This window comes from Sebastes umbrosus, chromosome 24 (genome assembly GCF_015220745.1).
Source record: "Sebastes umbrosus isolate fSebUmb1 chromosome 24, fSebUmb1.pri, whole genome shotgun sequence".
Taxonomy (NCBI): domain Eukaryota; kingdom Metazoa; phylum Chordata; class Actinopteri; order Perciformes; family Sebastidae; genus Sebastes; species Sebastes umbrosus.
In genome coordinates, this window is record NC_051292.1 from 7,059,070 (window position 1) to 7,086,284 (window position 27,215).

General features: G+C 40.0%; 2 protein-coding genes across 4 annotated transcripts in view; one reads left to right on the forward strand and one right to left on the reverse strand.

The window, feature by feature from the left end:
• LOC119483354 (interleukin-1 receptor accessory protein-like 1) overlaps positions 1-10,448 on the forward strand; it is a 314,228-nt gene extending 303,780 nt beyond the window's left edge. For 2 of the 3 annotated variants that reach the window (XM_037761374.1, XM_037761375.1), the window contains exons 11-13: positions 1,825-1,995; positions 4,678-4,722; positions 8,622-10,448. In XM_037761374.1, coding sequence (XP_037617302.1) covers positions 1,825-1,995; positions 4,678-4,722; positions 8,622-9,358 — 953 coding nt within the window. In that variant the 3' untranslated portion in view covers positions 9,359-10,448. The remainder of the gene's footprint in view (positions 1-1,824; positions 1,996-4,677; positions 4,723-8,621) is intronic. The other variant, XM_037761376.1, reaches the window with a different exon arrangement.
• Positions 10,449-22,485: 12,037 nt separating this feature from the next.
• Positions 22,486-25,368, reverse strand: LOC119483449 (nuclear receptor subfamily 0 group B member 1-like). Its single transcript, XM_037761545.1, has 2 exons — positions 24,669-25,368; positions 22,486-22,912 (listed from the first exon to the last, which is right to left on the reverse strand). Exons 1-2 carry the CDS (start codon positions 25,222-25,224, stop codon positions 22,671-22,673), a joined length of 798 nt encoding a protein of 265 aa, XP_037617473.1. The 5' UTR covers positions 25,225-25,368; the 3' UTR covers positions 22,486-22,670.
• Positions 25,369-27,215: the final 1,847 nt, after the last annotated feature.

The window sequence follows — 27,215 nt, forward strand, 5'->3', positions numbered from 1 at the left end:
AATCCTCTATTCTCTATTTCACACCAGACTGAGAAAACCATTTCTTTATGGATCTTGCTTTGTGCCTAGGGGTATTGTCATATAGAAGCAGAAAAGGGCCACCTCCAACTGTCAACACAAAGTTGTATTTGTCTAAAATTGTAAGTTGTAGCATAAAGACTGAAACTATGTTGCCTAGATCAAAAGTACATAAATATGCAACCCTGTCTCTTACAAAATTACATTGCCATACAACTAAACTGCATTCTCAACTACATTTCAAGGGAAACGTATTTTCTCCCGGATTACGGTCACAGTTATAAACACGTGGTTAACGTGTTAACGGTTGTAAATGGAAATAAAACAAAACAAAAACGCAAAGAAAATACTTGGTTAGGTTTAGGCAACAAACTACTTGGTTAACTCAAAACTACTTGGTTATGTTTAAGCAAAATACTACTTGGTTATGTTTAAGCAAAATACTACTCTGTTATGTTTAAGCAAAATACTACTCTGTTATGTTTAAGCAAAGAAAGCTACTTGGTTATGTTTAGGCAACAAAACTACTTGCTTACGTTAAGGCAACAAAACTACTTGTTTATGTTTAGACAAAAAAAGCTACTTGGTTATGTTTAGGCAACAAAACTACTTATATATGTTTAGGCAACAAAACTACTTGGTTATGTTTAGGCAACAAAACTACTTGGTTATGTTTAGTAAACATCACGGTTTGGCTTAAAGTAACTATGTATGTTACTTAAATTAAAATAAGTGAACGTTGACTTTTGGTTTCACACGTGACACGAACAGCGGTCTCCTGGGTGAAAGTCCTGTGTTTGTTTGACCCATCCACCCTCCCGACCTCCTCGTTACGTGGACTTCTGCAGACATTGATTAGAAACGTATTTGTGATACGTCAAAAACAAACGTAATCCGGGAGAACATACGTTTCCCTCGAAACGTAATCGACAAAGCAGTTTAGTTGTATGGGAACATCATTTTTAAAAGACCAGGCTGAAATACGAGGCCAGTGTCCACATTCTTTAATACAGTGGCCATGTAATGTCAAAAAAAGACGAGGACCAAATCACTCTAATTGATAAAGCGGTTTGATTGCTCAGTTAGCTTTGAGCACCGCATTGGAGTTGAGTTGTTACTGCGGGAGCCAGAGGCTGTTATCTCCTTCCTGAAGTACTCAGAGGCTCTGGGATATCTCACTTCCATGTCTTCCACCCTCCTGACTCATTGTGCTGAAGTGCTCCAGCTCGAGAAGAAACATTAAAGTCTTTCCCTCACTCCTCACTTTCCGTCTCTCCGCTCACTCCTTTCAAATCCGTCATCAATCAGCGCTTTCATGTGGGTGATGGAGCCACGCCATGCGTCGGCCTCGCAGGCAATGTTGGGCATTTAGCTCAGGCTGGAGTCTAATTTGTTTTGCCTGCAGTGGGCAAAGCAGCTATCAAGGTAACATTATTCGTCAGTGGGGACGGAGCTGTAATGAAAAGCACTCAGATGGGCAGAAGTGCCCAGAGGTCAATGTAATGGAGGCGTCCTGTCTCAATGAAGTCTCCCAGTGAATGAATAGCTCTCCGTGCACCAGTATGAAAATAGATTGCGAGGATCTGGGGCACAGCAGCGCATAACTTTGCTGACCAAAGCAGGAAACATGTCCAAATCATAAAACATATACGCATTTAATTGGAGCAAAGTGGTTTTGGGAGCTTCTTAATACCCGTGCACGAAGCGATGCGCATATTCTAGGGAGCACACTTTCTTTTATTCGGTTTGCCGAGACTCTAACAAACCCTGTTGGTGTCATCTCCGTCTCCCCCCCTCTACCTGCAGATAACAAGGACTACGACGCTTACCTGTCCTACACCAAAGTGGACCCGGACCAGTGGAGCCAGGAGACCCGGGAGGAGGAGCGCTTTGCCCTGGAGATCCTCCCCGACGTGCTGGAGAAGCATTATGGGTATAAACTCTTCATTCCAGACAGGGACTTGATCCCCACAGGAAGTAAGCTCTCTTCTCTCGCGGCGATGTCAAGTTGTGTCGAATGTTTTTTTTTTGTCGCTTGGTGTTGCTCGTGTTGTCAGTGCCGTGGTGATGATGCCTTGTTTGTGATGCATTTGTGTTGTGGCGTGACTAGACCGTCATTACCTTTTAATCCGATCATTATAAAGTGAGCTTCTTCTAACCACTGGCTGAACCGAAGAGGATCAGTAGAAAAGGTGGAATTTAGGGGTTCTTCAGTTACATTTTTTGTTAGGAAAATAATAGGAAAACAAAAGTAGAGCGTCATCATTTTGCATTATTTCTTTAGTTGAATACAACCTGCTTGTAAGCAATAAGATATGCACTTAATAAGCATCATATTCCAGTTTATAAAGGGAACAAAGTTGCAGTTGTGGCAACGCAGACATCACATTAGCGTGAGAGAAAGTCTGTAGTAGTGATTCCCAATCAGAGGTACTTGTATTCTAAGGGGTACTTAACAGTCAGGAGGCAAATCCATACATTTTTAGCTCAGTAAGCTGCACAAATAAAGCTAAAAAAGTACCTGCACACTGCTATCTTGCTCTCGGTTCTTCTTTAATTCTGCATGGACTTCACAATGTTTCGACCACAGACCTCAGATAAAGATAGCAGCGTGCAAGTACTTCTTTTCACTGCGTTGGTACTTCTGCAGTTGCCAGAGGGTACGCGGAATGTCTAATAGTAATGTTAAAACAGTTACGACACTTAAAAAACCTGCAGTAGGCTGGATGTTTTTGGGCATCATTGGGCACATTTCAACTGTATGGAAATATAGTGAAGCAACATCCAGATTGTGGATTCAAATGACGGGTCGCGTCGATGAAGTGTAAGATCATCTGATAGAACCAAGGGGGTACGTCTGAAGGAAAAAGGTTGCTGCTAAAAAAAACACCTCCAATCGGTGGTTCGACTTGTGGCCGTCAAAGGAACCTTTATGTTATCACAATAATCTTTTAGGGTCTCCAAAGTATCCCCGTGTTCTTAGCAGCGCCTCTGAAGAACCCCTGTAGTTTAGTCTGGCTCTGTTTTAATGGTTCCTCCCTACGCATGCTGTGCAGGGAGGCTGTATATTAAGAAACAGGTTTGAAGAGCCTCTGATTGCGTGTTTCATGAATCCGACACTAACAAATAAGACATCGGTATCAATCTATTATAATCACCTGACAAAAATAGTTTTGAGGAGGAGTGAATATCAGCTCAGTTAATCTGAGGAATGTGTCACTCATAGCAGAAAATAGTAATAAAAAAAATAATAATTACAGTATGCAATTTTTAGCCTGTACATGTGAATATATTAATAGATAAATCATACTTGACTGAAAATAATTTGAATTTGCTTATGAGTTTACCAGTGGTGGAAGTACATCCACTCAAGTGTTGCACTTAAATATATTGAATTCATTCACAAGAACTTCTGCCTATAGAGAGGAAATAATGCTTTCAGAATCAAAACCATCCAGCTACACGAAGATCATATTAACGTTAGAAAGAATCGTTTATAAAGTGCGCTGCAGTGGTTTAGTATAAGTTGTCAGTAAGTGTTGAGTGCAGCCCCTCCTGCAGTCTGACCCACTCAGGCTTCCTTTGTGAAAGTGAATTATGCAAACATGTCCTTTATGCCTTAATATACTCACTAGAAAAGGTCTGGATTTAATAGTTTCTCCTTTATGCACGCAAGTATTTAAAGTGCATTGTCTACACAATGTAAAGCCTGTGGGAAGCATAATAGCCTGAATTACATATACAGCATAAAAGTGGCGGAAAAGGAGCCAACCCTATTATTACATGTCCTGATCCAGCTCCATACTGTACCTCTGCATGCCGCTGTGTAACGATGTCAGCTGTACAATCCAAAAGCTCTTTATGCATGGATATTAATGCATGTTTTGCCACCAGTATATTTCTAATGGAGCGTCTCCCCGTGCTTATCTTTGATTAACTCATCACACAGATGAGTTTGATAATATCATTATGCTATTAGCCTCCATTTGAATACTTGCATCTGCCTGTCTTCCGCCATTACTAATTACGCTCCTCCTCAGTGGCATTGCGCCAAGGTTATAAACTGGATTCCCTCGCTGTGATTATGTGCTCGATGCGAAAGGGGGACTGTTGTAATATGGGAAAGATGGCATAAAAATGCAAGGATTTGAGAGGAATCTAAAGTGCTCGGCGGCACAGCTCGCTGGCTTATTGTGTCCGCGTATAAACATTTAGTTCCCATTGGGAATGTATTAGCATCTCAACAGATGATATAATAAAGCATAATCCACGGCTATAGATAAACACAGTTTGGCCATTTGGGGTTTTAACACGTGTCAACAATCCTCCTCCTGAGCTGCTGATAAGTAACGTGTTATTCCACAAGATGCTGGATTATTTTTAACATGTTAAACATCTAACCATTCTGATAGATTTCTTTAGTTTAGACTGAACTCCTGCCGCCAAAATGAAAACACTTTTCCTTGTCTTTTTTATGCTACACGTCCCATATTAAACTGGAATAAACTGGCTTTTACAATCGCAAGTGGATCACCAGAGAAACACAGTTTATGCCAGAGCCCACATGTCCCCACATTGACAGAACTGTTTGATTTTTTTTTAAATATGCTTTTCTGCAAATCTTTTGATCCTACTTTGAATGTAAATATCTATGTTTAGGTTTCACCAATGATCATTTCCAGGATGACACAAGACTACTTAGAGGTACTTTTTTTTTCCCCAGATTTTTAACGCTCGTGTCAACACACACTGGTGCAGATTCTCTCATCCAATCAGTAATGTAGAAAATCATTTTGGTAACACTCATAATTTGGCTTTATAAGTGGTTAATGGTCTGGTTAGCCATTATTACTTCATTAATAGATTATTTGTTAATTAAAGAGGACCTATTGTGCTCATTTTTAGGTGCATACTTGTATTTGGGGTTGCGACTATAACATGTTTACATCTTTTAATGTTAAAAAAAGGCTTTATTTTTCTCATACCGGCTGTGTTGCAGCATCTTTTTTCACCCTCTGTTTGAAATGCTCTGTTTTAGCACCTGTCTCTTTAAGGCCAGTCTGCTCTGATTGGTCAGCTAGCCCACTCTGTTGTGATTATTTAATCGAACCAAACTCTTCAGACTCCGCTCTAACTAGCTTTGTTTGAGGGCGTGCCGAACTAGTCGCCAGGCAGGTATTATGCAAATGTGTTACTTGGTGACATCACCACGTTACGGAAAAAAAGGCGGGACTTCAAGCGAGGCTTTTCAGGTAGTTCAAGAGCAGTTTTTCTCTTTTTGGCGTGGACTTTGGGCTTTGTAACTTTGCAGATATATTTTCCATGCACAAAACACACGAAAGGAAAGGGAAGAGCACAAAAGCATAATAGGTCCTCTTTAACCATTTATAAAGCCATTATTTTCAACTTATAAAGCCTTCATGAATCATGAATTATTAAATGTTTTTCACTCGCATTTACCTGAATTACAGATTAGTCACACTGTTTATTTTTGCTTAAGAAGTTAAATGTGTGGGGTTCACTGCATCAAAACTATTCAAACAGACTGCCAGTCCCATAAATATATTCAAAATGTTTTGTTTTGTCTAAACTTTATAGCTACACATGGTCCCAACAGCCACACATCAAATACTTTTGACTGACTACTGGACTACTTTCTACCTGGAATCATGATGCCACAAAACACATCAAATTCAGGTTGAAGCCCAACTTATAAAAACACAATCAGTCTTGATAGTCTTGTGACTTAAGGGGGGGAGACTTTGACGATCTTTCGGTTTGTTGTACGGTGGCCGATGTCCGCTGAGGGTGTAGCTGTGGCTTCGTTGGACCAAATCTGTAGTCGCTGATTGTGCCGGCAACTAAATTTGAGCAGATTTCTGCAGCGTGGAAGTTGGAAGTCAGAGAAAAATCAGAGATAAAATATGGAGGAAAGATGGCCACAATATTTTTCATTGACTGACATACATGCCAGTCTAGTATGGAGGACGGAACCTGCCAAAAATAAACAAATACATGGCTCGATAAATAAATGTACCATTAAATACACCAAAAATAATGTTAAAAATAAATGTAGTCATTAATTAATTGTTAAAATGTGACATAAATTGATATTATATAACAAGTAATTTTGTTCTTTATTTATTTGCCTTTGTATTAATTCCCCTAATTTCCCCTTTTATTTATTTATTTATTTATTTATTTTGGCAGCTTTTGTCCTCCATAGCTAATAGCTGTGTAGCATAGGGAATGAGCTCTAAATACAACTTTACATTTCAAAAGTTTTTTGTATTTACACCTCATGCATTTATTAGATGATATAGAGGGCTCTATACCAAAGTAATACTGTGAAATATCTATAGTTAATTATGTTTTGCTGACAAGACTTCCTAAATACCATTATACTACTTAGAACAGTCACAATGGACTTGTCCCTGTAAAAAAATTAGAGAAACTATAGAGAGCAGGGCACCAGTGATTTTCTGCCTCGTGTAATTTAGCGTTGATTTTGTTTTTATGTAGACAGGAATCAATTATTACACATGCACCACTTTGATTGTAAAGCTTGTGAGGTCTCTGAAAGCAGGAAATTTAATCTATAAAGCTATAAAGTGTTACCAGACAGCACCCCAAGAGGGCATATTTACTTTCAGCTTAATCAATCCAAAACATAAAATGAAACTACGCCTCATTAGCTAATTATATAGTATCCATTTATCCGCTCCCATTTGTTTTATTCATGATAAGATAAAAGGAAAAACTTGTTTTTCGTCTGATTTCTTGAACCCAAAGTGAATAAGCTCGAACCCTACTGGGGAGTTTTTCAGCTCCGGGGACACGTTGTGACGAATTACCGCATAAGGACCAATTACGGAGATTGACTTGTCATGTTGAAGTAAAAGGAGGCGACTTGAGATCCAAGTTTGCTCTAATCAGGTCCTTTTCATGGCGAAGCCTCGTGCGGAGACAGACAGAGTTCATTCTGAGAGACATGAGACGGAGAGGAGATGTGGCGTTTGTTTGCTTAAAGACCAGCAAGATATTATTCACACAAACACACACACTCAGTATCTTGCTGACTCAAAGAAAGAGGGAGGAAGGAAAACACATTTTCTCCACACACACACACACACACAAGAGGGTCGTAAGCTTTGATTGGGAAGTGAAGCCCAGTTAATCCCGTCTACCTGCTGCTGAGGAGCCACTCTGTCTTTGTCTCTGCCAAGAGAGGCTAAAAGCAGGCTTTAGCTGCACACACACACTTCCTGACACCCACCAGGACAGGCCTGGAAACAGTTCACCGTGTTCATTATTACGCCACCAGCTGTCATTAGGGACGCGAAAACAATACTTTATTTACTGTAAAGTCACATTTATTTTGTCTTAAAGGGGAACTACGGCCATTTTCAATATTCATACAGTACATGTTATTCCTATGGTCTAAGACCGTCTAAAAAATATTAGCAAACATGAACAACTGTCCTAAATCCAAAAACTAGAGCGCTAAAACTCAAACTTGTGATGTCATCATGTATAAAGTGTGTTTAAAGGGGACTCTTAGATGTCATTGGAACAATTTTTATTCTAAAACCTTTCAACTTTAATACTTCAGACTTGTTTTATAGTGATAAACAGAAACACATGTCAATTTGAATCATGTTAACACCACTTTATTTTCCCCTGATATTCCGGTCGCTTTAGCTTAGCCGGCTTTATGGCTTCGTTCGCTAGCACCCGAAGACGCATTTTGGTCTACCGTCACTGTCGCTCGATATAACTGTCATCATATTTTCTAAACCCAGGGGTACGTTCTCAGTATGTGGGAACATTTTCTGCAATACAATAGAATAAAGCTCATTTGGGTATGATAAAAAAGTAAACAAACATTTTGCGGATCCATAAAATCAGTCTCCCATTCATTGTCTATGGGGCAACTGCAGACGTTATACTTGATGACATCACAAGGTTGAGACTAACTTCTCTGGTTTCTGGCGTTGAGAGAGAGTAGCTCACGTTCACAAATATTAATTGAACTTTCCTCGGCCTTGGGAATAACATATTCTTAATTTAGGCGGTGTTCCCCTTTAAGACGCAACTGTAGGTCCACGTTGCTTGGCTTTGAGTGTTTTATGTTTATTGTCATCTTCTAGTAAAACCCCTTCCTCTTGTTTTTGTCTATAATGCTGCACATCTTATGCTGCAGAAGATGTTTATTTAAGTTAGAATATATCTATTTTATCTTCACTTAATGTGTCAATATCCTCATGAATAAATTAGCGGTACTGTAGATTTGACTGTAGAGTTCCTCAGATGTTTAATTTAAACGACTACTTTAAAAATCACGTTTCCGTCTAAAAATTAATTGGATTTGGTTGTTTGAAACTTTGATTAAAGGGAGTAAGCAGTCGCTACGAGGCCAAGAGAGTTCTTCAAATAGCCCGAGTGATATGTTTCATCATATTTTCATCAACCATAAGCTCTGTGTACTCTCATGTACGATTAAAGTTATCTCAAATAGATACAAGCAAGTGGAGAATATGCTTTTTTCATTTGTACTGCTATTTATGCAACGTTATCTATCTATCTTTGTGTGTGTATTTTAGCCTACATCGAGGACGTAGCGCGCTGCGTGGACCAGAGCAAGCGACTCATCATCGTCATGACGCCCAGCTATGTGGTGCGGAGGGGGTGGAGCATCTTTGAGCTGGAGACGCGGCTGCGCAACATGCTGGTGACCGGCGAGATCAAGGTCATCCTGATCGAGTGCGCCGAGCTGCGCGGCATCATGAACTACCAGGAGGTGGAGGCCCTCAAGCACACCATCAAGATGCTGACGGTCATCAAGTGGCGCGGGCCGTCCAGCAACAAGCTCAACTCCAAGTTCTGGAAGCAGCTCCTCTACGAGATGCCCTTCAAGCGCATGGAGCCCCTGAGCATCTCCCACGAGCAGGTGCTGGACGTGAGCGAGCAAGGCCCGTTCGGCGAGCTCCAGACCGTCTCGGCCATCTCCATGGCGGCGGCAACCTCCACCGCCATGGCGACGGCACACCCGGACTTGCGCTCCACCTTCCACAACTCTTGCCACACCCAGATGAGGCAGAAACACTATTACCGTAGCTACGACTACGACATGCCGCCGGGCGGCACGCTCCCGCCGCTCCCTCCGCTCGCCACGCTGGGCAGCCAGCACACCTACTGCAACATCCCCATGACGCTCATCAACGGACAGCGGCCGCAGTCCAAGTCGCCGCGCCAGCAGAGTATGGAGGAGGCCCACGGCAACAACGCCATGCTGCCGCTGCTGCCCAGGGAGACCAGTATATCCAGCGTGATCTGGTGACAGACGGCGCCGAGCCGGGTAGACTATACGATGTCCTTCACAGGGAGGACGCACTGGCACTCGGACCCTGAACGAACCGGAGCCAGGTGGACCTGAATGGCACTAAGCTACTTGCTGCTGTTGAATTTGCACCAGGAAACATCAGGGGGAGGGCGTCAGACGCGCTGGGGGATGGAGATGGTGGCAGGTTTTTTGTTTCGTTTTGGTCCAATAAGAGCTTTTATTGAAACTGAACAACAAAAAAAAAGAGAACTTTTTTGTATGCCTGTATAAACACTCACGTAACACAAGCCAACACCTACGATCATTTACCCAGAAAGTCAAGGAATACAGGGTCCTGTACATACGTTTTTCTAATTCTTTGTAGCATCAGTGTTTGGGACTTCTTATGTTTTACCATCAGTTGGGACTTTTTTTTTTTTGTTTCCGTTTGTACAAAAGTGAAGCAATGGCCTGTGAGATGTTTTGGATAAACCGTTGTTACCTTTATCTTAATTTGTCGGCTGGTGTAGTTTATAAAGCTTTGGGATTTTTTCCGGGAGGGTGGGGTCGTAAAAGTGGCAGCCTTCAGGAGAACGATTCGGTTTGGGATTCCCGGGAGTTTTCAGCTTCCGCCGGCTGCTGTTAAAAAGGGTTGAGAATCTGGACTCAACCAGAATATGCAAAACATGGAGTCCAGAGCGCAGGGAAAAAGATGGCTTTCGGAAAAGTCATATCCGCGAAGGAGGATATGAAGAATATGGTGCTAGGCTTCACATCTCTCTGTTTTCTCTCACATTTACTTTTGAAAAAAAAAAAAAAAACAGCCTTGCTATTTACCTTAACAGATGATTATATCACCGAGAATTAATTATGTGTATTATTTTATGAAAAAAGAAAAGTCTATTTTTGTAACTGAGGGATATTTGCTTAGAGATGTTATAGCTATAAAGTTTCTGATAGAAAGGAATTGGGGAATAAAAATGTTTTGTTATGTGGAACTGCACAGCTCACGTAAAATCGATAGGTCATTCACTAAATGTCTTATATTGCAAGAGAAAAAAAGTGTTTTCATCATTAAAAAGAGGAGTTTTGACATTTCAAACAGAAACCACGGATTGCAGCTCAGCAGGCTTTTTATGTTCGTTGATTTCGCAGGCGTCGCAGTTGATTTAACGAGGACGGAGCTATCGACGATGTCAGTGCAGATGGATGGGAGAGAGGAAAAGCCATGACATCCGGTGTCACCTGAAGCATTTACTCTACCTGGTTTTCCTCTGAAGGACCAAACAAGGCTGTCCAGGGCTAAACAAGTATCTCTGTTATTCATTTCCTCCTAAATGACAGCTCTGTTATTTGTCTGCCATTCCCCCTGTCGACAGGAAACAATGTTGTCAGTTGAGTCGCGCTGGCGGATGAATACAGCGGGGCTTGGAACGTAGGAATACAGGGGAGAACGGGGTCGGTCGTCACACTTTGTACTTTGATTTAAATCCCTCCAAAACTTTATTTTTAATAGATTCAATTTTCAATGTGTAATTGAAGCCTAAAGTTTCAGATAGGTCTTACTGATCTTACTCTCCTTAAGCTTATTCTGTTCAAAAGATATGGACTTGTGACAACCGTCCCCATCGTGGGGTTGGTTGATATTTAGATTTATATCCCCTGCATCGAGAGAACATATATAATATATAATAATTAAGGCTGTCAATCAATTTCAATATTTAATCGTAATTGATCGCAAATTAATTTTTCATCTGTTCAAAATGTACCTTAAAGGGAGATTTGTCAAGTATTTAATATCTTGAGGTCAGAGGTCAAGGGACACCTTTAAAAATGGCCATGCGAGTTTTTCCCCGAATTTAGAGCAAGTTTGGAGCGTTATTTAGCCTCCTTCACAACAAGCTAGTATGACATGGTTGGTACCAATGGATTCCTTAGGATTCCTTAGGTTTTCTAGTGTCATATGATGTCAGTATCTTCACTCTAGCTTTAAAACTGAGCCCGCTACAACCTAAAAATCTCAAGCTGCGTTAATGCGTTAAAGAAATTAGTGGCGTTAAAACAAATTTGCGTTAACCAACCCCGAAGAGAATGTGACAAACATACCCAACTGGGATTTTTTTCTAGTGACTAAGCTAACAACTACGTGTTGTAGCCTAGCTAAACTAAAGATCTCCCTTCATGCTTTTGTTTTATTATAAATATATAAATTTCAGTACTAACATATTTTAACAGCGCCCTCTAGAGAGCGAGATCTAATGAATGTGACAACCAACCCCGTTCTCCCCTATAACGACCATAATGGTGGAGAGTTTCATTCCAAAATGAGCCTCAAAACATCTGAAACACCTTCAAAGAGTTATTTAGTTATTAATATTAAACATGTAATCAATTCTATTTTTGACCTACTGACCAGTAATCATCACGGGGCGTATTCTCCTCAGTAGCCTTTTAGAATGAAACCCTTCCAAATACGATGTAATTAATGCTCAAGAGAGACAAGAATGTATTTTAAAAATGCAAAATGAAATCCTGGAGTATATGTAACTATACTATAGAAATGCTACTTAGAGCAAGTTAGACCAAAGCAAGCTACAGCGAAGCATTCTCAGTCACAAAATGGTCCTTTTTTCTTCCATCGAGATCGGTACGATTTCATCGAATCATACGAAACAAGAGCTATACTCACATATCCACAGAAGGCGGCCCGTGTACTTAACTCCTCCTGCAGCTGTGCCACATTATTTGTTCTTCAAGAAACTAACCTCATACTAAAATACCTGCAGCATCTCAGAGATGTTTCATTTAGTGCCATAAAATATGCAAAAGTGATAAACAATAAATGGAAAGAGTGTGTTTTTTTTTTTCCCCTTTTATCTTCTTGCAGTCTTCAGTTTTTTTTAATTTTATTTTTACAGAATATTTCAGAACAGGCCCGTGTTGTTTTTAAGTTTCAAAGTCGAGATCTTTCAATCAACCAATAGTTTGTTAGGCCTGTTTTTAACCACCTCAATCAGACCTTCCCCCCTATGAAAAGTAAGATTAAAGAGCACTATTTCTGAGCTCTATGACATTGTGTAAATATAAGACAATAACGGGATTAAAGATGAAGACAATCGAGCCATATCCATGAAACCAATGGTCATTATTCACAAGGCCTCTCAAAGCAGAAATACTAATCCTGACCGGAGGTTAACGCGTCGAATCGATGAGATTTTGACAGGAGTCTGGCACGTCTCCTGCTTTGGGAAGCCGTGTGAATACAAACGTTTTCCAAGTGGGCCGATACACGTTTTTGTTTCGCGGTGAATTGTTCCGGCGACGCGGCTTTTTGACGATAAAGACGACGACGACGACGACGAATAACAATGACAATATATAGCACAGAATTATTCCAGGCACTTTCACGACTCTTGAGACGACGTCTCTCCTGTTTTCTGATTTATTTTCTATTATGTATCTGCAATGTTCATTAAAAAGAGATACTGTTATTATTAATAAAACCACATTTACGGTAATGTGATTTCTCTCTGCTGTGTGTGTGTGTGTGTGTGTATGTGTAGAGAGAGAGCGAGTATTTGTTTGCAGAAAGAAAATGTTTATGGAGCAGCGGGCGTAGATTGCTGACGATGCCCGGATCCCTTATTCCTGGCGGGGAGCCGAGGCAGCCCCCCGAACCGCCATAACTCTGCCGTCTCCCGTAAAACCTTGAAACAACAATCAATACGTCTCCTTATTCCACTCAGAGACTGAATCGGCCCCGGCCTCATTTTAGAATAAGACTAAATCAGGAGAGCCAATGCATTGAGGAAAAAAAAAATTTCCCGATTGTTGTTTGACCTTAGTGCACTTTTGGCCGCAATCACAGCTGGCACAGATTGACTCCCGGAGCAGGAAACGGAGTTATTGTTACTCTGCGATCATGCAAATTGTCACTATATTCCAAATTTAGTATTGATTTTTACCAATAAACGACACCTACGACTTTAAACCGTCAACACGCATCTAGAAGACAACTAAAGATGTAGAGACTCGGTTGTGTCTATTGGCTTTTCAGTTCATTTAATCCATTGGAAACTACAGGCAAGTTTACTCAGTAAAACTGTCACATCTTATGTCTCTAGGAAAACAGAATCCTTTTTCTTCCAGCGGGCTTCAAGGCAGATAAACAATCCTGTTTTTCACCCCCTTCCTCTGCCTCAGAGCGCTCTGCCCATAGTGTAGCCATTTACTTATTTTGCTGTGATCAAAGCAACGGCGTTGGAGAGTAAAGAGAAAACCAAAGGCACGCTGGGAAATACCGCCAGACAGTGTTAATTAACCTCAATATGCTCCTCTTGTGTGATGAGAAGTTGTTTTTGGTTGCGCAACGGTGTCAACTGTTGGTTGCAGCTAAATTAGAAAATATTACAGGTGAGAGTTGCTGATGTGTCAGCAGTCCCTCCACCTTTAAAGCTCACCGATTGACACTTTATATTTAATTTAATCAGTACAAAAAACAAAGTGTAAAAGGTCAAGTTGCAGGTTTACGGGGTCTAATGTTCTGGATTACTTCCCGGCCACACGCAGCGACTTTGAGTCACTCCACCGGTTGCCTGGCAACCTCACAAACCACGCACGGCCAAGAAATAGTCTGGCACGTTATCCCCGGTAGAACAACTTGTTCTTACACTTTGGTTTTACACTTTGTATTTCCCCCAAGATATCAGACTAGTCCTTTACGTAAAAGTAAACTGTATAGCAATAAAACACAACACCCGAACAAAGAAGCAAAGAGACGGTGTTTTTTTGACAACAGCCAAACTCTTATTATATATGTAATGTTTTATTGTTCAACACAGGCCATTAGATATTAGACATAAGTAGATTATGACAATAGAATAGAAATCATTTTGTTTTACTTTTGTGCGGCACTTTATAGGCGGACGTTTTACTGCTTTCAGTCCAAAATGGCAGAAGCGTAGTCTTGCTGCAGGGCGCTGATGTTGCAATGGAACGAACAATTGACTTTCACTACTTGGCAATATACATTCTTTGACCCGAATTCCATGTCTTCCATGTCGTCCGCCATCTTGGTCCAGTCAAGTACACACCAGAGTTTCCTTTGACTTCTCCATAATGTAACACACATGTGCAACTTAGGTCAGATATTTCAACAAAAGTAGCAGAATCACCAGTGTAAGCCAAAGACAAGTAGACTGTTAGCAGGCCATTAAATAGGCATTATTGGTGATTATAAGCCCCAGAAATGTGGCTCAGTAGGGCCCTGCTACCACCCACTAGTAGATTTTATCATCAATTCACATGGTAGATCACCGAAAGAAGGTATAAGAGAAGACGACAGCGACCTATAGCGACCCTAGTAATTACAAGCAGAAGTGGAAGTCAGGCACCGTAATATAGAGTGACGTATTTTTGTAGGCCAACCAGGAAGTTAGCATCGCAATGGTTCGCTTGACAAAAAGCCAACGGGATTTTTCCATTGGGTTTTGGATTATTGCAGTAAATAAACTCTGCGGCAAACAAAAGTTTACGGTACTTACACGTTTTGTTCAGCAAGATAATCTCCACAAATGAACACCACTTTTATGATTTTTCAAGAGTAAATGCAGAAGTAAAAAGCTATAAACAAACTGCACCACGGTCACATGACTTCACATCACCACCACCAAGGTAAAGGCCAAACTAGTTTTTGGTTTGATGACGTTTTGTAGTCTCATTTAGCCTCTACGTTCACACTACCAGCGTCAAAAGCAACAAAACAGCCAGCGTGGTTGACGTACTTTTGCCATTAAATAGCAGTGGGGACTCCATCTAAAACCCATTGACTTCAAGGAAGTGCTAAAATGTTAACTCATTTCCTGTTTTTAGCACTCTATACTGTACATTACCTCAGTAATTCTGAGCTTATGCTCCACACTGTGGACCCATAACTTTGCATGCATCATTTCTTTTTCTCTCGCAGAACCAGCCGAGTGAACCTTCCCAGAATGCATCAGCGATATAAAGAAATATTTTCCCCCACAGGTGAAAGTTACCACACTAGATGAGTCAGACCCCTATGCTGCATCCTGCTGCGTCACCTCGTACCGATCTAGAGAAAGCGCGATGTCTTGTTTGTTTCTGCCATGGCTATAACATGAAGCTACATCATCTGCGCCCGTGTGAACACAGAGAGCCGCCAGATGTTTTCATCTGTTGCCATATGGTGTCTGTGGCAAAGGGGGGAGTTCCTGAGCTTTTCCCCCCACCCCCAAATGAAATCACTTCATTACAGTGTGGCAGCATAATAAGCTCCCTGAACAAAAGTGTGTGACGCGGGGGAGACAAGTCACCGCGGTGAGAGCAGATCCGAACGTATGCACAGATGTTTTGTTTCCTCCTCTGCCTGCACACACTTACTAGTGAAGAGTATTAGTCACTCTGGCAGGTATACCATGCCCCTCCATGTCCCACGGGGCCTTGTTACTTGGAGCTGTGTGCTCGGTGCCCTGTGTGACATGTCTTCCACTTGAAGAACCAGGCCAATTGTCTGTGCACGGATAGGTGGCGGTGGCGGTGGAGGTAGAGAGTGTGTGTGTGTGTGTGTCTGCTGAAAGCATTTGGAGAGTGGATGCAGGCAGCTGTTAACCCAGTTTTGGAGTAATTCTGAACTCTCCATGGTTCAGCACGGCATAATTGCCTGTGCATGCGGCGTCTGTGTGTGTGTGTGGAGAAGATGCAAGTCATGGATCACTGATCACTTGCCAAGCCCTTCAATTTACTGCTACTTCCTGCTCCCATCTTTAATTATTTATTATTTTACAATAGTATCGACGTCTGTGCGGTGGGCTCGGATATCGATTTCACCGAGGATACAGCTGGCTTATCAAAAGGACGCTCCGCTGCTGTTTCTTAATTGGACAAATGAAGAAAAAGGCAAGTGAGATCATAGTATACTCAGAATAAAAAAGTTGCTATATTGAAATCTTTCCTCCAATTAAAAGATGCAGAGAGAGAAGCCTGGCCACCTCAAGGATAATACAAAGTGAAATGCTGTCACCTGCTGGACGCTCTTCACCATGCAGCTGACTCAGTCCCAAGGCATGCTGGGAGGTAAGGAGCCAATTTGAGCCATTATGGTGAAAGATGGGTGGATCATTCAGTCACAATAAAAATCACACACGTCTCCTCTAAAGTGCCCCCCCCAGTTGAAATCTTTTTGCCATCTGAAACCTATAATTGTGATGAATGGAAGGTCTGTGAGTTTTTCCTTTAAGGCTGCCATTAGATAAACCGCTGCTGTTACTTACAAAGCACTTCTTACGGCTCCCAAATGAGCAATGATATTTTTTTTTTCTGACCAAGCACATAGTGAATACATGATGAAGGATATTTTACTGTATATAGAATTAACAGAGCTAAAAAAAAAGATGGCAATTTGGATCCACAACTCTTTAGTTGAAGAAACACACCTCTCATTTTTGGGAATATGGGGCTACAAATGATTTTATCCTGCCCTGGCTCAGTTTATAGTATGTCAATATTTAACAGGTGAGGTTTGACTACTTCCACTGACATGAAATGTCACTAATTGACAGCCCGGGGTTTAAATACTGTCAGTAAGACATCCCATTTTCGTAAATTTGTGAGCCTGGTTTGATAGCTCAGGGCTTATGCCCTTTTCTATCCATAGGCAGTCATCGTTGGAGGGAGGAGAGAGGAGATGGAGAAGGAGCCAAGTTGGTGTTATGATGTCTGATAGATTAGTTTATATTTACAAGATTGTTTCTTAAATAGGATCTTAAGTTACATTTTAACAAATTGCCATGCTCGGCCAGTTGAGGAGTTTTTTTTGTTTTTTTTTCTCGTTTTCTTTTTATATATATATATTTCTTTTCTTTTCTTTTTTTTCCTCTTTTTTTTCTTTTTCCTTATAATAAAATAAAATGAAATGAAATATGTATAAAAAAAAATGGAGAGAAAAATAAATTAAAAAATAGATAAATAAATAAAAAAAGAATAAAAAAAATAAAATAAGAAATAAATAAGACATCATGCTAAATTACCTTATTTATGTAACCTACCTCTATTTTTCTGGCTCAGTCTTAATGTAATTAGATGGTTAATGGTGCATTTGTTTACTTTCATGTTAATTGGGGAGGGAGGGGAAATGATTGATGACGTCATCACGCAAGCAGCGTGTGCAATGGATTGTGGGTAGAGATATCCGGGTATGTTTACACCTCCAAGGCCCACGACGCCTCTCAAACTGTCAAACTATGGCTCCAAACATAACCAAACGTAACCAGGTAAGAAAATTAAACGATTTAATGTTAAGTTTAGTTAATATATGTTCTCTGGCTTGTTATTTTTGCTTGAACTTGGAGTTTGGAGTTTTGAAAATGGCTAATTTTCGACTTATTTTAGAAACAAACGTCTCGAAAAGAGTCGCTACTTGCAAATACCTTCATTGGCGATAAAAGACAGTGAAATTAAGCTTGTTTTATGTTGAAAAAAGACCGAAAAATACGCTTTTTTACACCTTAATCAAGACTCAGGTGTGTGAACCGACGTGATGACGTAGCTGTCACAACGTCAACTGTAGTCTGTTGCTAGGCTAACACCGTTGATCCGCGTTTACTTCACGTGTTTCAACCTTTCTTTTAAAGTTTAGCTGGTTAACAGTGCTTTATTTAACGTCGTGTATTTGTCCGTTTCGCTAACAGGGGCTAGTGCGCGTAAACATTAAGTAAACAGTGCTGGAAATATGCTAGTTAGCCAAAATGCTAATATGCTATCTGACGTCAGACGTTACAGTCACCTTACGTAATATAACGTAATGACGTAATGACGTAATATAGGTGAGCTTAGTTAGCATAGGTTGTTTACTCTGTGATGCACTGCAGGCTAATTTGTGTCAGAATTTATTAACATATTTTAAATACGATTTATCATTTGAATGATGTAAATAGACCTTTAATTAACTAGTAGACTATGTACCAGTAATGTTAATAAATTCTTTTAAAGTTTTGTGGCATCATTTTATTGATGACACATCTATTATAATGCCTTATAATAACAGGGGTCTGCAACCTATAACGTCACCAATAAAGTCATAATATTTAAGAATAAAGTCAGATGTTTACGAGAAAAAATGTTGTAATATTTCGAGAAATAAAGTCATAAGTTTAAGAGAAAAAAGTCTTAATATTATAAAGTAGTCATTTGACTTGTTATTTTCTTTTTTTCTCGTAAAGTTACGACTTTATTCTTTTAATATTACGCCTTATTTTCTCATAAAGTTATGGCTTTATTCTCGTAATATTACGCCTTATTTTCTCATAAAGTTATGACTTTATTCTCGTGATATTACGACTTTTTTTTCTTCATAAAGTTACGACTTTATTCTTGTAATATTACGACTTTTTTTCTCGTAAAGTTATGACTTTATTCTCGTAATATTACGACTATAAAAAGTCGTAACATTCTGATTTTATTCTGTAAATCTCAGATGTTTTTTCCCTCAATGTGGCCCTAATACTCCGTAGTACATTTGCTCTTTGGCCCTCACTGCATTAGACTTATATACTATACACTTAGATTATAAGCTGTGTTACCTTCATCACAATGATCAAATGTTTTGCGGCTCCAGACAGATTTATTTATCTATTTTTTGCCTTAAATGTCTCTTTTGATAGTAAAGGTTGCTGACCCCTGCCTTATAACATCAAATGTGGGATCACATTGTGAGAACTAACATGGCAGGGCTGCAAATAGGCTAAAGATTGGCATTATCAATTCAACTGCTTATTATGATCTAAATCAACTGATTAATTGTTAGAAAAGCCCAACCTAAGTTAACAAATGTATTGTTTTGTTTGACCAACTGTCTAAAACTTGTTTAGTTTAATGCATTAATAGCATTAGAGAAGCTGTTACTAGTAAATGTTTGGTATTTTTACTTGATAAATGCTCTTGAATCATGTATTATAGGCTACAATGCTATGTATTTGTTATAGGTTAGGGTTCATTTGTGCCAGTTTGGGGAAATACGAGTTTGTTTTACATAGGATCTGTCTGTATTTCTGAGTATTTTGCGTCGAAGCCCACTGGCTGTGTTGTTTGCGATATGAGATCCTGCACCAAAAGGAAAAACTGCAGTAATCTGAGACAAGCTTAGCACGGCGTTAGACTCTGAGAGGAAGAAGAAAAAAAAGCCGTTAATGCAAATGCTTGGAAGATTGCGGTGCTAATACTCAAGGCTAAGCTTAAATGTCTATTGCTGCCTTGAAAGGCTGCATCCGGAGGAAAGAAAAGCCCTGAGAGAACGCGCTCAGAAGCTGTACTTGGCGTTTGCTCATTGTCATAAGCAGCAGAAATACTGTGTGAAGTTGGTAACTTTTAGACTTCAATACCTGACTTTTAACAATGCAGAAATGGTTGCCTTGAGGGAAGATTGAAAAGCTTCCAGTGAGTTAGTCCCAGAAATGTCAAGTGGTCATTGTGATTAAAATGTTTCTGTATGTAATGTTATTTATTGATACGCTTAAGTCAGTTATCAAGGAAAAAATGCAAATTTGCTTAAGATGGGCTGCTTTTCTCTGTTTTATATCACTCTAAATTGAATCTCTTTGTGTTTTGGACTGTTTTTAGCATTTTAAAGACGCCTCTTTGGGCCCTGGAAAACCATGTTGGGTGTAACTGTTTAACTGTCGATGAATGCATCGACAGTTAAACTGATAATGGCAATGCAGCCATAAAAAGGACACTTTTTTAGCTGTCACATATAAAAAGCAGTTTTTAAAAAAAAAAAGTGTCCAAGGCACCATAGAAACAGACAGTAGCGTTGTGGTTCGGCACAGCGTTTCATGTTATAATCACACCCAGTATTGGAACTTTAAATAACACAGAAAGAGCACAAAAGACAAAGACATTTTGGGTGAAGACAAAGATGGGAAATAAGTGTGCGTCATGGGAGGCGATTCAGCACGAAATGTTAATTCACATTATGAACACACAGAGTCCCGTTTGCCTCGGGAGGGATAATCTTGCAGGATCATTTCATGCGGTTTTAATTCAGGCTGGTATTTCCCAGGTAACGGCGTCCTCCGACACCCGGGAGCGGGAGGAAGATGAGAAGCGGCTCAGCGGCAGGCTCCTGACGATATTAACGAAACGAGGCGAATCCTATAGTATTTACTGAAGCTGCGAGGACAGAGAGATGGAGCCCAAACCACCGGTGTGTTGCAATGTAGCCTGACTAACAGCTGGTATTATAATTTGTATTGAGAAAGTATTTTTAGTGCTGCGAAAAATATGACATCAAGCATGTGCCAATGCCAAGTGCCAATTCCTGCTCGCAAAGTGTTTAAGAGGCCGATAAGTTTGATTTTTACAGCCCTGAAGCGACCACAACACATCTGCAGGAGCTTAATGGCATTTTTCATTAGTGCCACTGATTAATTTACCAATAAACAGCAGCATTACTTTGCCAAGAATTAAGATTTCTAGCTTTTCTCGTAAGCTCCACTTGTAAAACAAAAGGATAAAGACACTTTCTGTCACATTTTGTATGCATTGTATTTGTTTTTAATACTTTTTATGTGCTTATCTTTTTCAGAAAGTGATGGGTGAAGCTGTGAGGACGGAGAGATGGAGCCCCAAACCACCGGTCTGTCACAATGTAGGTCTAGCAGCTGTTTTAATTGACACTCGTAACTTATTTTGTAATTGTTGGATTGGCGATGAAGAGTGTGTATATGTGCGTGCTTGTGGATTATTATTATTATTATTAAGAAAGTAATTTTAGAGCTCGGAAAAATATGACATCAAGCTATGCCTGCGATGCCTGCTTGCAAAGGTTTTAAGGGGCCAATAAGTTAGCTTTTTACAGCCCTGAAGCGACCACAACACATCTGCAGGAGCTTAATAGTATTGTTCACTGATTCATTTACCAATAAACAGCATCTGATCCAACAATTACTTTGCCAAGAATTAAGATTTCTAGCTTTTCTTGTAAGCTTCACTTGTAAAACAAAAGGATAAAGACACTTTTAATCACAATTTGTTTTTAATTTGACTAGTTTTTAATACTTTTTATGTGCTTGTGTTTTTCAGAAAGTGATGGGTGAAGCTGTGAGGACGGAGAGATGGAGCCCAAACCACCGGTGTGTCACAATGTAGGTCTAGCAGCATAAAAAAATTGACACCCATAACGTTTTTGTATGTGTTGGATTGGTATTATTATTATTGAGAAAAGCTGTGAAAAATATGACACGCAAAGGTTTTAAGGGACCAATAAGTTTGATTTTACAGCCCTGAAGTGACCACAACATAGATATGCAGGAGCTTGATTAATACCACTTATTCATTTACCAATAAACAGCATCTGATACAACAATTACTGGAGCAAGAATTAAGACCTTTAGCTTTTCAAACTCACTTCAATTTCTATCTCTTTATTTTATTCTATTTTTTTTTTTTTTTTTTTACATTGACTAGTTTTTAAATACTTCTTATATTCTTATCTTTTTCAGAAAAGTGATGACTGATCGCCTCCGCCAGTGATTGTCTTGCTTTCTTTTCAGACATGATGTGGGATCTCATGCTTGTTTGCTGTTTATGCTTGTTGATGAATATTGCGCTTGCCGGTTGTCTTTTGGTCTCGTTTTCATGGAAGCTTGAATGCCATTTGTTTTTTACTCTGCAGCTGTTGTTGAGCTAACGGTTGTACATGGAAGTTTGTGATTTGCTGGAGAAAATTGAAGGATGTATCGGAGATGGGAAAAGCTTGTGAATTGATCTTGACTGCGAGGTCTGTGGACAGCTGTTTGTATTACACTTTGTCTTATTGAGACTGCTATTTCTAGAGTCTCATCTTGTCTCAGTCTTTCTCTATCTCTTTTTGTTTAGCACTCGATCCGCATATTTGATGAAGTTGATGTACTTGCAAGATTATTGCAATTTTAGGGTTGTATCCACACGGTTGAATGCATTTGTTGTAAGTCGTTTTGGATAAACGCATCAGCTAAATATCAGTCATATCTCAGCAGAATCAGCATTTGTTCAGACTCTTGTAAAGGTTTTATAAGCAGACAGTTGACTGCAAGGAAGTAATCATGTTCATTCTTATTGCAATTGTGTCACTCTGTTTTATTAAGGTCATCGTGGTCTGGAGTGGTCCTCAGTGTCCTAACAAAAACATAGAAAGTCATGATGTGCAGCTGATGTGATCAATGAAAGCTGGAAGTAGATAATTTAAATGTAAAATCAAATTATAGACAGATATATAAATACATTCAATTATTGTTCATATCCCAAAACGTCTTTCTTTTCTTTCTATCGGGCTCTAAAGCTCATAAAACATAGCGAGCACGTGTTCGTCGATGCTGCTCGTGCCAGTCACGGGTCTGAAGAAGAGTCCCGCCACCGCGTCCGGGTCCACGGACCGCAGGGCGCGCAGGACCGCGCGCAGTCTGCCGAACCGGCCCGCGTTGCCCCGGTGCACCGTTCTCACGTGCTCGTAGAGCGCGCACTCAGCCTCTCTCTGGAGCGCCTGGATATATTCCCGACACTCCAGCTCCATCACCTCTGCAGGACAGAGACAGAGACACACAGGGAGGGACTTTATTTGATTCATCGTTAAACAGACTAAATGTGTTTGTTTGTTTATTAAGATCCCCATTAGCTTTTGCATAGCAGCAGCTATTATTCCTGGGCTCCACATAGTTTACATGGTGACAATACAAAAATACACAATCACACTACTCATCATACACTAACTCAGGGGTCAGCAACCTCCTGAGCCTCCAGTGGCTCCTTGTGGATTTATAACAATGGAAATGAATAACTGTTTTTTGTTTACATTTTCATTTTTATTTATCATTGTTGTAGGTCTAATGTAGGACGGAGTATTAGGGCCACATTGAGGAAAACAATTAATCTGATTTCGAGAATAAAGTCATAATATTACGAGAAAAAAAGTCGTAAAATTATAAGAATAAAGTCATAATATTATAAAGTAGTAATTTTACCTGTTATTTTCTTTTTTTCTCGTAAAGGTATAACTTTATTCTGTAAATCTCAGACGTTTTTTCCCTCAATGTGGCCCTAATAGTCCGTAGTACATTTGCACTTTGGCCCTCACTGCATTAGACTTATATACTTTTATACCTAGACTATAAGCCGTGTTACCTTCATCACAATGGTCAAATGTTTTGCGGCTCCATACAGATTGTTTTTAGTTTTTTTTTGCCTAAAATGGCTCTTTTGATAGTAAAGGTTGCTGACCCCTGGACTAACATAACGCATCGTAATACACGTCAATAATACAATAACAACTGACACAGTTTAAATAACAAAAACACAAAGAAAATAGAGCGGCTCCGACTGAATCTATCACGATCTAACAGATAAATATCATCATTTAATACCCTTACACACCCAAGAATACTTATTAATTACTAAAGTTTCTTCTAAAGTAATGCTCTTTTAGTGTTTTTTTGAAAACCATATATAGTATTTTGTTGTGTAATATGATTCGGGAGGGAATTCCTCTCTTGCATTGCTCTGTATGTTGCTGTACTTTGACCTGATTTGGTTTTGGATCTTGGTAAAGTAAAACAACCTGCAGCAGCAGCATGCCTTGTGGAATACATGTGTGTATCTGTACTAAAGGATAGTTTTTTTTATAGAAAATAAATGGAGTCTTACTAAATGAAGTATTGGACCAAACTGCTGAGCAATAATCCAGATGAGATCAAACCAAAGCTTTAATTACTTGTTTAATTGTTTGTTGTGACAAACCACGAAAACACTTTGCACATCTCTTAACTACAGACAGTAGACACTACATTATTTATGTAGTTGTGGCCAAGAATTTTATAAATACAAAATATATATTATATACAAAAGTATTTGTAATATTTAATTTCTTAAGTAAAGTGTTGAGTTTTATTTTCTATAAATCTTGTATCCCACCACAAATGAAATTTGGATGGAGAAATACAGCAATCTATTTCTCACTTCAAGAGAGACATTTATGCATTTTAAAAACATTTGTTCTCCACCCACAAGAAAGCGCTACCCGCTTTACTCGGGACCAGTTTCAGTTTTTTTATATTACCTGATGAAGTATTGGACCCTGATTGAGTATTGTCTCTTTTATGGATGTTTTAGGTTGTTTTATAATTTTATTCTCAGGTATTGTCTTATTTATTGTAATATTTATAGATTTTAAGGGCTGAGAGAGAGAGAGAGAGCCAGGGTAAAATGCATTTCATTGCATTTCACTGTACACTGTACTTTTAAATGCATATGACAAAGAAACTTGAACTTGGTCTCTTACCAGGAGTGAATAGTATGGCTCCCTTCAGGAATGCGTATTCTTTGACGCTGATCCTCAGTCCTCTACATTTCACCAGAAACATCTTGATCCCCTCTGCATCCCCCACTGGCACCCCCTGGTCTTTAACCTGAATCTGTGTCTCCCTGCTGCTGCTGCTGCTGCTGCGCGTTAAGATCCTGTGCAGCAGACTGTGCTGCTGCGTCTCCACCGTGTCGAAGTCCACCGCGTCCTGCACCATGCCCAAAACCAGCAGAGGCGCCCAGCTGTTGCGCACCAGACGCAGCTGGTCCTCCTGCGGCAAACCACGAAAACACGGCACGTTTTTCACGAACTTGAAAGTTTTCACGAGCACCTCCGAGGTCGCTTTGAAGACTGAGTGCGGAGAGCGAAGCGCCACTAGTTTCCTCCTGGAGGAGCAGGAGCAGAGCCGGTGCCGGTGCGTCTCCAGGTGTCTCTGCGTGCTCTGGGTGCCTCTGTTGAGGAGGAGGCTGTAGAGGATGCTGCTCCGAGCTGCTGGCTCCTCCTCGCCGCCTCCTCTGCACTCACAGCACGACATGATGACACTTTGATTATGAGCTCGTTTTAGGAGAATCTCATCTTTTTTATAGACTAGACTTTGGGGGCTCCACAGCCCTCCCTAAATACACCAGAACACACACATCCTGTCAATATTTTCACAATCAAAGCATAGCAGCAGCAGCAGCAGCAGCAGCAGGTTAATGTGCAGCAGTACAGTACATGGCCATAGCCATTGATATATATATATATATATATATATATATATATATATATATATATATATCAATAGAGCTATAGATAGATATATAGATAGATAGATAGATAGATAGAGCTATAGATATAGATAGATAGATAGATATAGATATAGATAGATATAGATTGATAGATATCTATAGATAGCTATAGATATAGCTATAGATAGATAAAGTCCGCTTATATTTATGAAGTAAACATGTGTGTTGAAATTGTGTACACATCATGGTTGGGTTTCCTTAAATCCTGTACAATACACTGGTAAAATATTTATTTGGAGTTGAATAATTTTATTATTATAAAACAAGCATTATAATATTGTTTGTCTTACATTTAAATCACTTGTTCATGTCCCCTTGACTCAGGGTCACTTTGGCTGCCACCTGCTGTTGTTTTAGAGTCGAGAGTCCGATGTGAACCAAGAGAGAGTGACGTTGGGCCGTGATTAAAGATTAATCACAGATAGTGTAGTGATGCAGTGAATAGTATCCCTTGTTACATTTAATTTAAATTCACATTGCATTTTGCGACGTAATTGAATATTGTGGTGAATATGAAGCCTTTATTTTGAAAGGAAAGTCGGCCAACATCCAGTCTTACTCTGGCTTTCTGTAGCTGGCTTGATGTAACCTCCAAATATGTGGGCTAATAAGTGAAATCAGGGCCCGCCTTAAGCAGGACTTGATTTAGGGGCCCTCGCCTCATTGTATATACGCCTGAAGCATCAGGCTTATATACAATGAGGCCATAAGGACACCGTGTGCTTGTTTGTGATGACGGCAACAGACCTTCAACAGCCAGCAGCACACAACATAGCTTATTGTATATTCAGAGTTTCATAAACAAGTGGGGGAATATCCCCTCCGCTCAGTCTCGGAGGCCTAATTTGAGCATCGGTGTGGCGCGGTGTCAGAGGTCGAGAGGGGGAGTATGTTAAGTCCTGTTTGTCGATGCAAAGCTAAGTGGGTTTCAGAGGGCAGCACGGGCTCCTGTTAATGTGAGATCTAGCTCATTAATTCAACGCAAACAAGGAAGCAACAGCCTCATACCACAGTGTTTGTCCTGTTTGACAGACTTAAGCCTCTTTCTGGTTGTCTATTGCCCGCGAGATACAGATTCATTTATACATAAATACATGCACAGTTGTGATTATAGTGTTGGCTTCTCTTACTGGATTATCTCATTCAAGTCAGGGCCGCACAATGAATTGAATATTGATCACGACCACGATTTTGCCTTCCTTCTAAATGAACACGATCGACTGCGGTATTGACGTTTAGAACGCGTGCTCCGCTCATAGAAAACTGCTTAAATCAAGCACCTCCTAAACTTCTAAGCTCTCTAAGCTCTTCTAAGATTCCTAACCTCATATATCCGAGTTTTTAGCGGCCACGTGACGGTTTAACGTCGGCACACAGCGGCACGGTCAGTAACGTCTCGCACACAATGAGCGTGAAGAAGACATAAAGCTGCAATTTGTCCAAAAGGTCGAGGAACAACCTTAAAATGTTTGGAACAACTTAATCAGACAATTATTATTTTGCAGTTCATTCCCACGATGCTGCTCAGAGTAACCACAGTGACCGGCTCGTCTGCAGACAGTACCGCGCTAAAGAGCTCCGTTAACGGGGGGTTCCATTGAGTTACATTGTGGTGCTTTCAAGCTCTACTCAGTAAAATGATTAGGCGATGGTAAATTACAACGCTATTATGATGCGTTCAGATGTAATCTTGTAAAATAGTTTTTGGCTGGAAACTTGAATGAATCCAGTTGTT

Coding starts and splice junctions, on each gene's coding strand:
- LOC119483449 (XM_037761545.1), bottom strand. CDS start 25,224: ATGTCGTGCTGTGAGTGCAGAGGAGGCGGCGAGGAGGAGCCAGCAGCT. Junction 22,913..24,668: donor AGCCATACTATTCACTCCTG/GTAAGAGACCAA, acceptor TCTGTCCTGCAG/AGGTGATGGAGCTGGAGTGT.